Raw genomic sequence first — 15,526 nt, 5'->3', positions numbered from 1 at the left:
GAAATGTATGCATAAATCCAAATGCCTAGAATGAACTTTGCCCCATAAAGTACAGTTCCTTTTGAATGTCTTTGGTACTTTGATAAACACACATCTTTAAGTGGAAAAGTGCATGTAAATTTAAAATTAACACTTTTCTGCTGAAAATAGTATGAGATTTAGCACTTACTGGAAGTAAAATCAAGTAATGTCCTTTTCTTAATTAAGAATAAATTTTCTTTTCTTGCTTTATATTGTGACTGTATCTAATACTGTTTCTTTTTCTTCTCATAGTAGGCTGTGCTGAAACAGAAATGCAATGAAAGAAACACTGGATGAATGAATGAAAAGCCCTGCTTTGCAATCCCTCAGCATGGCGGGACTGCAGCTCATGACCCCTGCTTCCTCCCCAATGGGTCCATTTTTTGGACTACCATGGCAACAAGAAGCAATTCATGATAACATTTACACGCCAAGAAAATATCAGGTACTAGTGATAATACTAATTCAGTAATGTCAGAAAAATGTACAATTAAATCCATTAACTTAATAGAAAAAGAACCAGAGCAGCTGGAGAATGTGCAGTGTTGCACAGTCTTAAGCATGTCTCTCACAGCTCCACCTGTTGGGAGTTAATTCTGTCTCTTTTTCTTTAGCTTGGCTGTGTTCTACATTTGTAATATCCTCCATGCCCTCTTCTCAGTTTGCTCTAACGAGCAGAACAACTTTTAAGCTGAGTATTCTCTTGCTGCTCTCTGCCAAATGCTGTTAGGGACAAATACAGTAAACATTACACTGTGTGTATCTACTGTACACATACAATCATGTCTCCTTCTCCCTCTGACCTTCTGTCTTCTACATGGTAAATCCTTGATTTTTGGTTCACATACTGGTCAAAGCAGCTCAGTAATCTCAGAAACCCTATCAGGGCACTCTGATTTTCATTTTTTTAATAAGGAAAGCTATTTCTGAGTTCTAGAATTGCAGTTCTCTTTGCACTGCAGAGGTGCCTGAAAGCTAGCATTTGGTTAGTATTACTGAAAAGCTTAGATCACCTTGAGCTAATATACTTGCTTATTTGGCTGAAGTGATGTATACAGTTACATTTAAAAGCTCTAGCTTCTTTCTTCACACAATGTATCTAGCAACAGAATCATCTATTAAAAAGATATGGTTAGAAAGCTACTTAAAATATCAGCAAATTGTGATACTAAAGAATTTTAGACTTAGAAGCTATGTATAGAAGATTTAGACTGTATACAGTGTGTATTATTTTGAAAGACTGTGACAATACATTGTTATGAAAGAGACGTGTTAATTCTATGGCACTGGAAAGATCTCTAGAGATACTACTGACTTGTCTGTAGTTCATTTACCACTTGTGTTATTTTTTTTTTGTCAGCTTTTTCACTGCATTGCTGCAAGTAAGGACATTATTATTTTTTTAAACCTAGGTTGAACTGCTTGAAGCAGCTTTGGATCATAATACAATAGTCTGCTTAAACACTGGCTCAGGGAAGACTTTTATTGCAGTACTACTCACTAAAGAGCTGTCCTATCAGATCAGGGGAGATTTCAACAAAAATGGAAAAAGAACTGTGTTCTTGGTCAACTCAGGTAAGGGGAAAAGTATACTAAGTTCCTAAACATGCTGCTAATATTTCCATGGAATATTCCTTAATAGAAGTTGCGTGAAAGCAAAGTTTGGGAGAAACTTTTGCATAAAGTCTTCAACAGCAAGGATGCTAAACTGATTAAATAATGTGATACCTTTCATCTTTTGCTTATAATCCACTGAATACAACCTGTTTATCTCTGGCATCTTCTGTTTCCTAGTTTAAAATTAAGACATTGAATGTGAAGTGCAGTTTAGTTACCAATCTGTTTCCTTGCTGTGGTTTTACATGGAGGCAGTTGCCGTGTACACCTGGTTTAACTTTAGTCTAAGCTATGTTGTGAAACCTGGTGCTAGGTAATATGACACACATCTCGAAAATTTACGTATGACAAGACCTTTATGTGTTTTTGGATTTTTTTTTTTTTTTTTTCTTAAGCAAATCAAGTTGCTCAACAAGTGTCAGCTGTCAGGACACATTCAGATCTTAAAGTGGGAGAGTATTCAAGTTTAGAGACAACTGAATCATGGACAAAAGAGAAGTGGAGTCAGGAATTCTCTAAGCATCAGGTAATGTATTAAGTATAAACTATGAATATAAGCAGAGCCTACAGTAAGTTAGGCTTGATCAGAAGCTTGCACTTTTCTTATATTGACACTTTTTTTTTCCTTTTAATCTAGGTTCTGGTTATGACATGTCATATTGCTTTGACTGTTTTGAGAAATAAGTATTTATCCCTGTCAAATATTAATCTTCTGGTGTTTGATGAGTGCCATCTTGCAATCCAGGATCACCCATACTGTGAAATTATGAAGGTGAGTTTCCATTGCACGAATGTTTTAATACTTGGATGAGGAGGAGGAGTCAGGTGGGAGGGCTGGAGAAGTAGGAACCATTTAAGGAAAAATATCAGTGGAGCCATATATTAGCATGTTCTGGGATTGTGAAATTATTTGAATGAATTAAGACTTCAGCGATGTTATGAGGTAGAAAAGTAGTGTATTTACTGTGTTTTACAGTGGGGACTAAAGAAAAATCTGGCATTAACAGGGAAGAGAAGCTAAATTTATGGAATTAGGGGAATTTTGTAAATTCATTGATAAAATGTTTGAGTTTGGGAATGGGATGTACTAATCAGGTTTTATTATTTTTAAAATACTGATTTCTAAAGATGTTTGTAGGGCTCTTTTGGGATATTCTTGGCTTCATGTGGTATTTGGCTTATACAATATGAGAAACCTGTATAATCGGTGTCTTTCCGAATCTCTCTTCAAGTTTAACCTGAGCATGTCTTTTTTATTTTTTTAGATTATACTTTAGTACTTACATGGTGTGGAAGTATTATGATATGTGTGTTGTAAATGTGGCAAGGATATTCTGTGCAATGATAACTGTTTATTGCTTTGTATTTTTCCACATTGTAAATATTTACCTTTAAAGATGATTGCTGTTAAATGTTGCTCAATTTCTAGTTTAACTTTCACTCAATAGAATAGAAAATACTCATTCAATGTTTGGCTCCTTTTCCAACACCTGCTATTGAAATACTAGTGTCCAACTAAGCATCTAAGTTTACAGTCTGCTAGCTTGATGGTAGATTTGCAGGATAACTGTCCTAAGGTATTCCATTCTCTTTTACTTCACAGATCTGTGAGGATTATCCATCATGTCCTCGAATCTTAGGATTAACAGCTTCCATTTTAAATGGGAAATGTGATCCTGCTGAGTTAGAGGAGAAGATCCAGAAACTGGAGAAAATTTTAAAGAGCAATGCTGAAACTGCAACTGATTTGGTGGTCTTAGACAGGTGTGTTGTACAATTATGGCTGTTAAATTGATACCTGTGTTTTCATTTTGGATAGAGGAATAAACCAGTAGAAGTATTTCCTCTTCTAAATTTTAGGACAGTTTGTGTGTATGTGATGCCATTACTTCTATTTGGGGTGGGTAGGGAATGTTAAATTGCTTTTTAGTAACCAGTGTTGAAGTACATCTTTCCTTAAAGTTAAGTACAAAGGCTGATTGGCCTTGATATTCAGAGATTTTCTGTAGTTCTTAAAAAAAGAAACAAAAAGGACCCAACAAAACAACTTTAAAAAAAACCCAAAAAACAAACAAACCAAAAATACCAACCAAAAAAACCCCAACACACCACCAACCAAAAAATTCACATTCCACAATACATTTCTGAACTTGTAAAATGCACTGTCTTATGTTTGAAGAGTAACTGGTTCATGTTCAGTGTGTGCCATAATGTTGCTATTTAATTTAGAAAAATGTTGCAGCATCCACAGTACAAGATGTTCTTAATGTCAGAAAAGTTCCATGATTTTCTCCCCCCCCGCCCCCCAAAAGAGTAGCCTGGATTTAGAGGCTGATGAAAGACACAGGGAGATGAGAGGAAGTAGTAAAAACTACTTAAATACCAGAGCGAGTGGGTGTTTTCCTCTATGTTCTTAGAAAATGTAGAATCCTGTGAATGTTGTTTAAAACAAAGGTGGTCATAACGTGATGATTTGTTGTAGAGGAAAATTAGTGTGAAATGATTCATATGTAGCATGTTTTCTTGTACCAGCTGTACTGTGACTTTGTCTGAAACTCGGTTCATACAACAAAGATGGTTATTTCGTGTTCTGGAACACGTGTTTTGTGGGTGTGTTTTTTAAATGCATTTTTCTGAACTTGTGTGAACCATTTGCTTTTAACAATTTCTCACTCACAGCTCTGCCATTCAAGAACAGTAATTACTTTACTTGTGCAAGTGTATATGTAGACCTGAACTTACATTATGTGGCTCATATTTGTTTGGCATATCAAATGAGTACACTTTGGAAAAACCAAAAGTGAAGATGGTGGTCAAGTAAAATCAATTTGCTTTGCCTTAAATTTTCCAATATTTGAAATGAAGATAGTGGTATTAACCTCCTTTCTAGGGAGTGTATTAGAAAGAAAAGTATTTTAGAATTAAGTAGTTTAGTATTTGGGGTGGTGGAGGTTTTTTTACTTTAAAGTATTTAACTGTGTAAATATTCATTATTAATTCACAGTGGGGAAAGAAATGTACTTGAATACACTTCATGTTGCTGCTGTTATTTGCTGTATAACCTTAACAGGCTGAAATAGCTCTGACTTTCAGAAGCTGTGTTTAACTTGATTTTTGCCCTCAATTAAGATATACTTCTCAGCCATGTGAGATTGTTGTGGACTGTGGACCATATACTGACAAAAGTGGGTTGTATGGAAGATTATTAAAGGAATTGGATGAAGCGCTTGCTTTTCTAAATGACTGCAACATATCTGTACATTCAAAAGAAAGAGATTCTACATTAATTTCTAAGCAGGTAAGGACATTAAGCTATGTGAAAAACCTGGGGAAAACAGTCTTACTACTGTTTTTCTTTGCCTTGTATGTTACATTACTGAAACCTTCTAAGCTAGCCAGCCTAGAGTATCTGAGCAAAAAGACTTCTGATTTTTGTACTCACTAACAGTGCAAGTCTTTTCATAAATGAGTGGAGCTTCAATGTCAACCATTGATTAGAACTTCATCTGGTTAGAGAATGTTGTATTCACATTTCCTTAAGGCAGTAAAATAATTCTGCACCCTGATGCTGTGGGTCCTTATTTCTGAAGTCAGGAATTTGACGTCTTCGTGGTCTCCCATGACCTTTGAATAATTCAGTACAGAAGAGGAAGTAATGCCTCAGGAAGTATTTGGAAAAACTGTACCCAGGTGTATTAAAAGATGATTAAGAATTCAGGCAAGAATTCCAGCCATAGATCTACAACTTCTACAATTTATCTTAAACAATATTGGACTAGTGCCACACCTTGCTAGAATGGAATTTAAATGTCAAGCTTGCCCCTACCTTTCTATGTTTTTGCCCCTATGTCGTCATGTGAGATGGCAGAGTAGAGTGCAGAAGGCATGGTGTATTGAGCAGGGACCTGTCACACATGGGATCCGGGGTCCAGGCAGTTTTTTTTCCTTATTGGGCTTTGTGGTTTGGAATTGCCTCCTGAGGTACAACTATGTAGGTATGTAAGTCTTTGTTTAACAAGAAGTCAGTAATGAGTCATATTTCTATAATAGTCCATGGGGAAGCTGGAGAACGTATTTCTTTCTTCAGCCCAAAGTATTCCAGTTTCCTTTAACATTCTTAGAAACCCAGCACTCTGACGCTGTCCAGAAAAAGATTATTTGGGCCAGAGGGAAGGATGATACATAAGGCAGCCTATCACGATTGCATGGGAAAAGGAAGTCCTGGTTCCTTTTGTGCTAAACTTAAAATGTAATAGGCTAAAATACATAAGGAATGCTGGCAGCTGGGGGCAGTCCCCAGGATTTACATAGTCCAGAAGAGTGGATTAACTGCTATGCTTCTAATTCACGTAACCCTCTGTGCTTGTTTTCTGATCCAGTAGCTCTCCAAGAAGATGGAGGCACCCATATTAAGAAAAAGAAATCAGTTTTCAGCCTGAGGTGCCTTTTATCTTGACACTGGAGAGCATCAAGCCTCTATGTGCAGTTACAATTAATTTAGATAAATTTTGCCTTTAAGTCTTACAGCTACCAAACTTCAGGGAGGATAGTGTAAAGAGGATGATAACCTGTTCTTTACTGCCTCACAAAAGGGAAGAAGGAAGAGACATTAAAGCAGCAACTGAAAACTGTATCATCTTGACTGTTATAGTTCTGTCATAGTTCTTATGTTGTAACAGTACATCCAAATCATGAATCTTTTTAGTAGTGTTATCAATGTACCCCATTTCTGGATTCTTAGTTTATTTGAGCACTTGACTCTTCAGGAGGAAACAACTTGCCATCAGGTAAGAAGTTGATGGTACTCAAGTGCCTATGCTGTACTCTCCGAGTAGGGTATAGTTCTCTTTGTTTTTCCTATTCCACCCACACATACAAACCCCTAATTTTTTTTCCTTTGAGAGGCTAGGCTTGCTAAAATTACCCAAAGGCCACTGTAGAACTTCCTGGTTAGATTCTTTTGAAACCCTGGCAAGTATCAGCAGCAAAGTAAAAATGCCCAGTAAAGCGTTTATTTTATTAGATTTATGTTAAATATAAAGGGTAATAATTTCTGCTTTGTTTATCTAGCTGCCTCAAGAAGTATTGTCCTTTTTAATGTAATTAAGGTAAATTTCAAATTACAATTCCACAAAATTGTGAAATGTTCTTTAAACTTTTTTTTGAGATTCAGAAATATACAAAGCTCAAAGTTTAATTGTAGAGGTTTAGGGGGGAGGGGGAAACTTGCTCCATTAGAAACACCAAAGTTCCCAAGGTTATCTAAATAACAAAAGCAGACTTCTAAATACTTTTATGATAGAACAATTGTCATAATCCTTACAAAGATTGTGCTATATGAGAAACAAGATCCCAGTCAGAATAGTTCATGAATGTACTCTTTGAACTGATATTTGAATTCATTTGTTGTAGATATTGTCAGACTGCCGAGCTGTGTTGGTTGTTCTGGGACCCTGGTGTGCAGATAAGGTAGCTGGGATGATGGTGAGAGAGCTACAGAAGTATATCAAACATGAACAAGAGGAGCTGCACAGGAAATTTTTATTGTTTACAGACACTTTCCTAAGGAAAATACATGCACTCTGTGAAGAGCACTTCTCGCCTGCCTCACTTGACCTGAAATTTGTAACCCCAAAAGTAATAAAGCTGCTCGAAATCTTGCGCAAATATAAACCATATGAACGGCAGCAGTTTGAAAGTGTTGAATGGTATAACAATAGGAATCAGGATAATTATGTATCTTGGAGTGATTCTGAAGATGATGATGAGGATGAAGAAATTGAGGAGAAAGAGAAGCCAGAGACTAATTTCCCATCTCCCTTTACTAATATTTTATGTGGAATTATTTTTGTGGAAAGAAGATACACAGCAGTTGTTCTAAATAGGTAAAGCTTTTTATTTTAAAAAAAATTCACTTAAAAAAACCAAAAAAGGCAGACTCAGCTGCCAGCACCTGGATGTTAATATTATGAATATGTGGGGGATTGTCTTGTATTTTCAGAACTCTATTTTAAAGTTGGTTTAGGAGATCATACTGGATCTGCGTAAAGAATAACAAAAAAAAAAAAATTCAGGCTATGTGTATATGGGGTGGATGGGAAGAGTATGTGTCTTTGAAAATTGTACTTAAGGGCTTGTTTTGGACCTGAGTTTGTAATTTGTTTTCTTTAGAAGGAAAAATGTGAAATACTGTACTTAACCTGTAAAATAGCCATATACTAATTTGTCTTAATCAGTCTTTAAATTTATATTTGCAATGGATGCTGGAAACTTCTCTAACCTACTGAGTGCAATACTTCTGGAAATTTTACCATTACCTTACTAAATCACATTATTATATGATCCAAGTCTACAGAAAATCAAATTTGCCCTTGCACAAATATGTCTTAAGAGTTACCAGTACCACTTTAACAGTTGGTGTTTATAAAACGCCTATTCAGTTAGACACTAAGCACTTTCTTACAGTCTCCACCAAGAAAAATATGAACCCTGGAATATTGGCCAAGATATACTTTGCAATGCTCTAGTTCTTTATCAGTTCTTATTCCTGAATATGATCCATGTTAGTTATACATAACACTTAATTGTTAAATGCTATTTGCCACAAACCATGAATGACATCTGATTTATTCACCTATCTTGATTTTTGGGTTTTTGGTAGTTTTTTTGATAGTGTGCTAAATGTCCTATGCAGTTTGTTTATTACATTCTGGATACCACTGAATCTGACCCTTCTGTTGTTACCTTTTTGGCTGAGTCAGTAGTTCGAGTGTATAATATATGCTTTGATCTGCAAACTTGCCTATGTGTTTTTTATGAACTTCATCTTTTTTCTTTGCCTTTTTTGTGTTTTTAAATATGTTTGCATAAATATGCAATATGATGCAAACTAAGCCATTCAGTGAAATGGTCATGTTCTGTTAATAACTCCTGAAGAAATAACATTAACAGATCCTGATAAATTTTTGCTGAGCTGAAATGACTATTTCATGGTCCTACAGGGAGTGAACAGAATTGTTAATTTTTTTTCTTCTCTGTTAAATTATGAATGTGATTTAAATTATACTCTTTTTCCACTGTGCATTCTTGTAAACTGTGATTTATGCACTATACTGTGTTCTAAATGCTGTTGAACCTGACAGAATATGATGTCTAGATCAAATAGGTAACCGAATTCTGCCATCTTTAAGCTTTAGGCACCTTTGGTACAGGTTATTGGCAGCAAAAAATAAGACTATATGTAACTTGTTATCCGCTTCTGAAAGCTAGCTATCAGACTCTCGGAATTCTCCTTTACCTCATGTAACACACCTGGTCTCAAAACACATGGATGATCAGCAGACCTAAGCTGTTGGACAGAAGACCAAAAGCCTTCAGCGGAGAACCTCACTGTAGGCTCACTTCAGTTCACTGGATTTAGTTCAAGGGCCTCTGCTTGATTGTAGCTATACTTATGTTGTATATACAGGTGGAAAGACTGTCTCCTGAATAAGGAAGTCATGAGTGTTTGAATTAGTATATCAAAACCACTCGAGCTTCCAGTAATTGAGTATGGATCATTAAACAGAACTAAGCTAAAGCAGAAATAGAATTGTTCTTAAAATATATTTATTATGGTAAGAGTTAGAGACTAGAATCCCATTTTATGAAGTCCATAGTTCATGATGACTGAGGAAGGGCAAAATTCATGGCATGTGTTTTATTTTCTGGGAGAAATGGGTAGGAATTTTCTCTGAAGCAGTACTTAGAGTTAATCTCTTTCCTTAGAGAACTTTAGCAAAAGCCACTGCACATACTGTAAACACTACAAATTAGAAAAAAAGAAAAAAAACCAAAAAAAACCCCAGCCTATTCTTTTATTATTACACACAACTGACGAAGTGGCTCATTTACTGTTATATTTGGTGTATACATTGAGTTCTGGTTCCTGTAAGCTCCTTTTCAGAAGAGAAAACATTTTCTAAAGCCCAGTTGCCTTCCATTTTCATTGCCGTGCCTCTCAACTGCCTTAGAGAGGGGTCTGAAAGCAGAAGTTTTTGTATCTATTTGAAAAACAACACCCGTTATCTACCGCTAATAATACCTTTTTAACCACAAGGTTGAAGTCTTGAGTGTTTCTTAAGAACTTGCCAAAGATGTGCACAGTGAAATGTTTATTCACTGTTTTTAATTGTCCATTTCTATAGTGAGGTACAGTAAGAATGTTTGAGATGCTTAGTAGGTACTCAAACTGAAGCTGTATGACTTGACAGAAATGCCATGTGGAAAAAGACATATGAAAGAATGTCCAGTTATTAACCCGTACTTTATTAGTATGTCTGTCTCAAGAGCCTAGACTGTGTACAGAAATGTGAATCTGTTTAGCCTGAACTAACAAATCACGTGCATTTTAGTACAGAAGGATTCTTCTAGTCTGTTTCTGTAAGGTTACCAAGCTATTTGCTGCTTTTCCATTCTCTTGCCTATACTCCCTATCCATTCCGGTTTTAACAGATTGCAAAGGAAGGAAGTCTTCAAGGTGTTTTATGTTCCCATAAATCTTGTTTAAAACAGTGACCAGGTAAAGGGGAGAGACTTCAGTAGTTTTCCAATGGTAGAAAGGGCAGGGAGAACTTTGCCATTTTCCACCTGGTTTGGCAGCAGCTCACTGGGCAGTGGTAGGCACGGAGCTGGGGGCTGGCACAGCACCCATCTTCTTATATGCGAGGCAGAATTGCTAGAGATGTAATTGGGAAAGGTTTGAATTGCTGTTGGAGGTGTACAGAGGCAGGCTGTCCTTTGGATATGAGGAGCACCTGGTGATGGACGTGATGGATATGCTATGAGCAAAGTGGTACTGGGATGGCTATAGTGAGACATGCAAGGGATGTAACTTTTTGTATATGATCCCTTGATTTTTATTGGCTCTGCTGCTCAAAAACCTGTTATGGTTGAGAAATCCCAGGTTCTGTCCATGCTGAAAACAGATCAGCTAAGGATGCTACAGCATAATTACTTTGCACAATGTAATTATGCTTTTAAATCCATAAATGCCTAGTTCTGGATTCAGTGCATTATTTATATGAGCAATCTTCTACCTTGTCTGTGAAATCAAAACACTGCAGAAGCCAGCCTTTTCTGCTTCTGTAACCTAAAGGAGGACGTAGGGGAATAAACTGAGAGCATAGATGATCCTCACATCTCTGTTCAGTGTTCCTTTTAAAGAATTGGATTAAATCCTCCAATTGTAGATACACTTGGGTTAATTTCAAAAATATATAATATATAATTACTCACTGAGTAGGCTGAGCATCGCTCTTCAGAAAAACTGGTCAACATTTTGTCATTAGTATACCTGAAAAAAATACATGTATTTTAAAACATAGATTGTTATTCTCCTTAATATTAACCTAAAAATTAACACCTTATATTGAGGAAACATACTTTGTTGAGGGAGCAGTTACAGGTCTTTCTGCTAAAATGAGTCATCATTTACAGAAAATGAGATTAACTGAGCTGGTTTGTGAGTAGGGTGACTTAACAACAGGGAGCCTTAAAGTAATAGATTGGTTTAAAAATACCTGGTTTTACCATGATAGGTCTGAAATGCATGTGATGCATGCACACTCAGGCTGTGTGTGTATGCAGTCTGTCTTTTATTATCCTTACAGAGGTTTTCACTAGAACTAGTGTTTTTAGGGAAGACTAAGGTCAGTTTATGTGTTAGCATGGCTTAAATGTCATGCTCCCATTTATTCTTTTAATGTAGGTCTGGCAAACAAAAGATTGTCTTCCATTTTCTGAGTTGTGCGACTTCTAAAAACACATATATTTTTAGGTTGATAAAAGAAGCTGGCAAGCAAGATCCAGAACTGGCTTACATCAGTAGCAATTTTATAACTGGACATGGCATTGGCAAGAACCAACCTCGTAACAAGCAGATGGAAGTAGAATTCAGAAAACAGGAAGAGGTAACTTCAAGAAAAATAATTGAAACTAGCAGTACCTTCAGAACCTTTTGGTGTTTTGTTTTGGGTTTTGTGTGTGTGTCTTTAAAAACAAAAACCAACTGGCAGAGTCTGGGCACAGTCATTGGAAGTTCAGGGAATACCCTTGGTTTAACAAATATGCATACTTATTGGAGATACAGATGTTCTTCATTTAAAATAAAAAAAACCAAAAAAAACATGTTTAGAGACATTGCTATGTCACATTACACAAACAGAAATTAAGACTTCATGTAAAATCATGTTTTTGTCTAGTCAGATCATCAGCCATCTAATTTTTATGCATTGGGTTAGTAGTAGTACAGCAATACTTTAAAGAAAATTCAGGTTCCTGATGTTTTCAACAGTTAAGCTGGTTTTAATATTTATCTTTGCTAAAAGTGAATTTGGTAAATCATTAAATGATATGAGACCCCATGATTTTGACCTCACTTAAAGCACGTGAAGTATTTTGAAAGCAAATGCATTTATTCCTCCCCCTCACCCCCAGCTGCGTTGTTCTTCTGACCTTCCCCCCCTCCTCAACTTTTCCTTAGTATTGTTCAGTAAATAGTATAAATATCAGAAGTACCAGCTCTAGAATGTGCTCCACGCCCCCCCCACCCCTGGTTGGGGGTTGGGAGGTTCCACCCTCTAAAATGGTTGGAAAAGATGCTGTCCTGAAAGTAGCGGTTTTTTTATACGATAGCTGAAAACTTGTAAACAGGTGGGATCCTCTCTGTTGCTAGTGGCTGTAGTAGCTTCTTAGACTCATGTAATTCCACATACCAGATTTGATTCCTAGAAATCTGACTGTTCTGATAAATAGTCTTGCTGTGTTTCTGAAAAGACTTTTTGTAATAGTTTTATATCTGCATATTTAGACAAATTTTTGGAATGTCTGATCCACTCTCCTTTTTTTTTTATTGGCTTTTGATGAATCTGATGGTGGAAACAGGTCTCAGATTAATCTCTTAAATTTGTCTTCATTACTTTTGCAGGTTCTTAGAAAATTTCGTGCACATGAGACCAACCTACTTATTGCTACTAGTATTGTAGAAGAGGGTGTTGACATACCAAAATGCAACTTGGTGGTGCGTTTTGATTTGCCCACAGAATACCGTTCCTATGTGCAGTCAAAAGGAAGAGCTAGAGCACCAATTTCCAATTACATCATGTTAGCAGATACAGACAAAATCAAAAGTTTTGAAGAAGATCTTAAGACATACAAAGCAATTGAGAAGGTATGAGGTCAAAGGAACATGCCTGTTTTTGTTAAATTTATCATAGTATTTTAAAGGAAAAATCTCTCATTATGCTCTATTCTTTAAATCCTTGAAGATCCTGAGAAACAAATGCTCAAAATCTGTCGATAACAGTGAAACTGAAACCGAACCCATTGTTGATGATGATGATGTATTTCCACCTTATGTGTTGAGGCCAGATGAGAACAGTCCAAGAGTTACCATTAACACTGCTATTGGACACATAAATAGGTAAGAGGCATACTCACTTTTTACTTCTTGTCTTTAAATAAAAAGTTTCTTAGTCTGTCTTGCAACATGGAAGTGTAGGCTGCGGCATTGTATGCATTTCCTCTTAGGAATCTTGTAGGATCTTTCCTCCTAAAGAAAGTGGTCGCAGCAGTTTGAAGGGATAGTTTGCTTTTTATCTCTTTATCCTACAGAGGTTCTAGCTCTGATAATAAATTTAGTGATATTGATTCCTGTAATTAAAAGCTGCTCTGAAAACATTCCTTTTCAAAAAGGGTAGTAAGATTTTTCTTTTGCTCTTGACAAGCTAGCTTTAAAAAAAAAAAAGCAGCTTGTTAAAACTGTAGTAAAATCTTCTAGTTCTAATATCCACATTTGTAATAGCAGTCTGTTATCACATTTAAAAAAAACCCAACAACATAATAAGTAAGCTGGACATAATACAAGTCCACAAGACAGGATGATATGCTTCCAAGGGAGCTAGCCAATATCATCTTTGTAAGGCCATGGCAATTAGAGGAGGGGTCCTCAATGACAGGAAAAGGTAAATGTTACGACACTTCAAAAAGGCAAGGAAGATGATCCAGGTAGCTACAGACTGGTCAATTTTACATTAGTCATATGGAATATTATGGACAAAGTCCTTATGGAAGCTGTTTCCAGGCAGATAAAGGAAAAAGTGGTTGGCAGCAGCCAACAGGAGTTTTATCGAGGACAGTGTTTTGCCTGACCAACCTTGTCCCCTGTGTGATTGAAGTGCTTGCCTTGGCTCCATGAACAGGAGAAAAGCAGTGAATGTCATTTACTTAAGTAAAGCTTTCAATGCAATTGCCATAGTACCTTAGTGGCCAAATTTATGAGATGCAGACCATTTTGGTAGGCTGCCTGGTAAATAAAACCTGGCAAAGCAGTCTGATTCAAAGGGTGTAATGGTAGATGATTCAAAGGGTAGCTGGCAGCTGCTTATGTGTGGCATTCCTCATGGGCCGTTAAGAGGTCCAATACAGTTTAACATCGGCATGTTAGCATTTGTCGCCAAGTTGGGAGAGGGGGAAGTGAGTGCAGTGGAGGTAAGGCTACCGTTCAGAAGGGAACCATGACAAATAGGAGGAATAGGACAACAGTAAACTCTGGACATTAAACAAAAACAAATGCAAACTCCGCTACCTGGGGTGGAATAGTCCTGTGCATCATTACAACCTTGCAACCACCTTTCTAGAGACCAGCTTTGTAATAAAGGACTTGGAGGTCTCCTGCTTGGCAGTTAGTTGAACATCAGTCAGCAGTGTACCCTTGCAGTGCTCAGTATGGCCTGAAATCATCTTCTGTAGTGTTTACACCAGTAAGGCAAGATTCCATTGAAATGTCTTTAGGTTTCAATTTGCAGGTTTTGATGATTTATAAAATGTTTTGTCAACTTAGGTACTGCGCTAGATTACCAAGTGATCCATTTACACACCTAGCTCCCAAGTGTAAAACCCGAGAACTACCTGATCATATGTTTTACTCTACTCTCTACCTGCCAATCAACTCACCTCTTCGAGCTTCAATTGTTGTAGGTATTTGGGGAAGGAAAAGCATAGAAATAAGTGAATATGTTGGTATAGATGTGTGTGTGCCTTTTCTAGAATTAGTTTGTTTCATTGTTGTAATGAAAATGATACAATTTTTCTTTTCCTGTATTGTGTTCTCTAACTGTATTTAGATCCTTGTTTGTATCTGTTACAATCTTTTCCGTCAGTTACTGTTTATTCCAAAGGCAAAAATATATAGATGTTCTTCCCAGTGCCTTGTTTTTTCACACACATATGTATCGGTTATAGGAAAACTTCCTTTATTGGTTTTGATCAATAATATGTTGAGTTCAAAACCTTGTAATTTTGGCTTCTGTGGAAAAACAACATAAGCCTGAATATCTTCACAAAACTGTCATCAATATAATATTTTACGAAGTTGTGCTTACCTAATGTTTGTGTTAAACTAACTGTTTGTAACATGTATAATAAGTAATGTGCTAATCAACCAAAGTTTTTTAAAAATATTTAAATATTTATAGGGTCCTCCAATGAGTTGTGCAAGACTGGCTGAGAGAGTTGTAGCTCTTATTTGCTGTGAAAAACTGCACAAAATTGGTAAGAACTGGAAAAGCAACACCTCTTTGGTAAAGAATATTTTATAATTGAGAAATTGAACATGGTACTGATGTTATGTGTATATATATGTATTTCTGCTATAGCCATCTACGATAGCTTCCTTTCTCTTGCCTTATTTTGTGGTATGATCATGTACTTACTAATTTAGCTTACACCTTGTAAGCTGAAGTTAAATTTTCCAGGGGAATCTTATTTAACTTATTTTCTCTTAAACAGCAAATGTAGCATTAATACAAGACACACAGATTTTGACATTGAATATACTTAATAAAGGGGG

The 15,526-nt window shown here is 36.3% G+C and overlaps 1 protein-coding gene across 1 annotated transcript in view; it reads left to right on the top strand.

Annotated features, from left to right (window-relative positions):
- The first annotated feature begins 272 nt into the window (after positions 1-272).
- The window catches only part of DICER1 (dicer 1, ribonuclease type III), a 42,542-nt gene continuing 27,288 nt past the window's right edge, over positions 273-15,526 (top strand). Inside the window, exons 1-12 of the mRNA XM_009332380.1 lie at positions 273-466; positions 1,434-1,596; positions 2,034-2,164; positions 2,276-2,410; positions 3,242-3,402; positions 4,768-4,936; positions 7,051-7,523; positions 11,456-11,588; positions 12,605-12,847; positions 12,945-13,099; positions 14,519-14,651; positions 15,153-15,228. Coding sequence (XP_009330655.1) covers positions 323-466; positions 1,434-1,596; positions 2,034-2,164; positions 2,276-2,410; positions 3,242-3,402; positions 4,768-4,936; positions 7,051-7,523; positions 11,456-11,588; positions 12,605-12,847; positions 12,945-13,099; positions 14,519-14,651; positions 15,153-15,228 — 2,116 coding nt within the window. The 5' untranslated portion in view covers positions 273-322. The remainder of the gene's footprint in view (positions 467-1,433; positions 1,597-2,033; positions 2,165-2,275; positions 2,411-3,241; positions 3,403-4,767; positions 4,937-7,050; positions 7,524-11,455; positions 11,589-12,604; positions 12,848-12,944; positions 13,100-14,518; positions 14,652-15,152; positions 15,229-15,526) is intronic.

The sequence above is a fragment of the Pygoscelis adeliae genome, unplaced genomic scaffold (genome assembly GCF_000699105.1).
Source record: "Pygoscelis adeliae isolate BGI_AS28 unplaced genomic scaffold, ASM69910v1 Scaffold429, whole genome shotgun sequence".
In the NCBI taxonomy this organism is placed as follows: Eukaryota; Metazoa; Chordata; class Aves; order Sphenisciformes; family Spheniscidae; genus Pygoscelis; species Pygoscelis adeliae.
The sequence above is the reverse complement of the archived record's forward strand: the minus strand, read 5'-3'. Positions and strand labels throughout refer to the sequence as shown.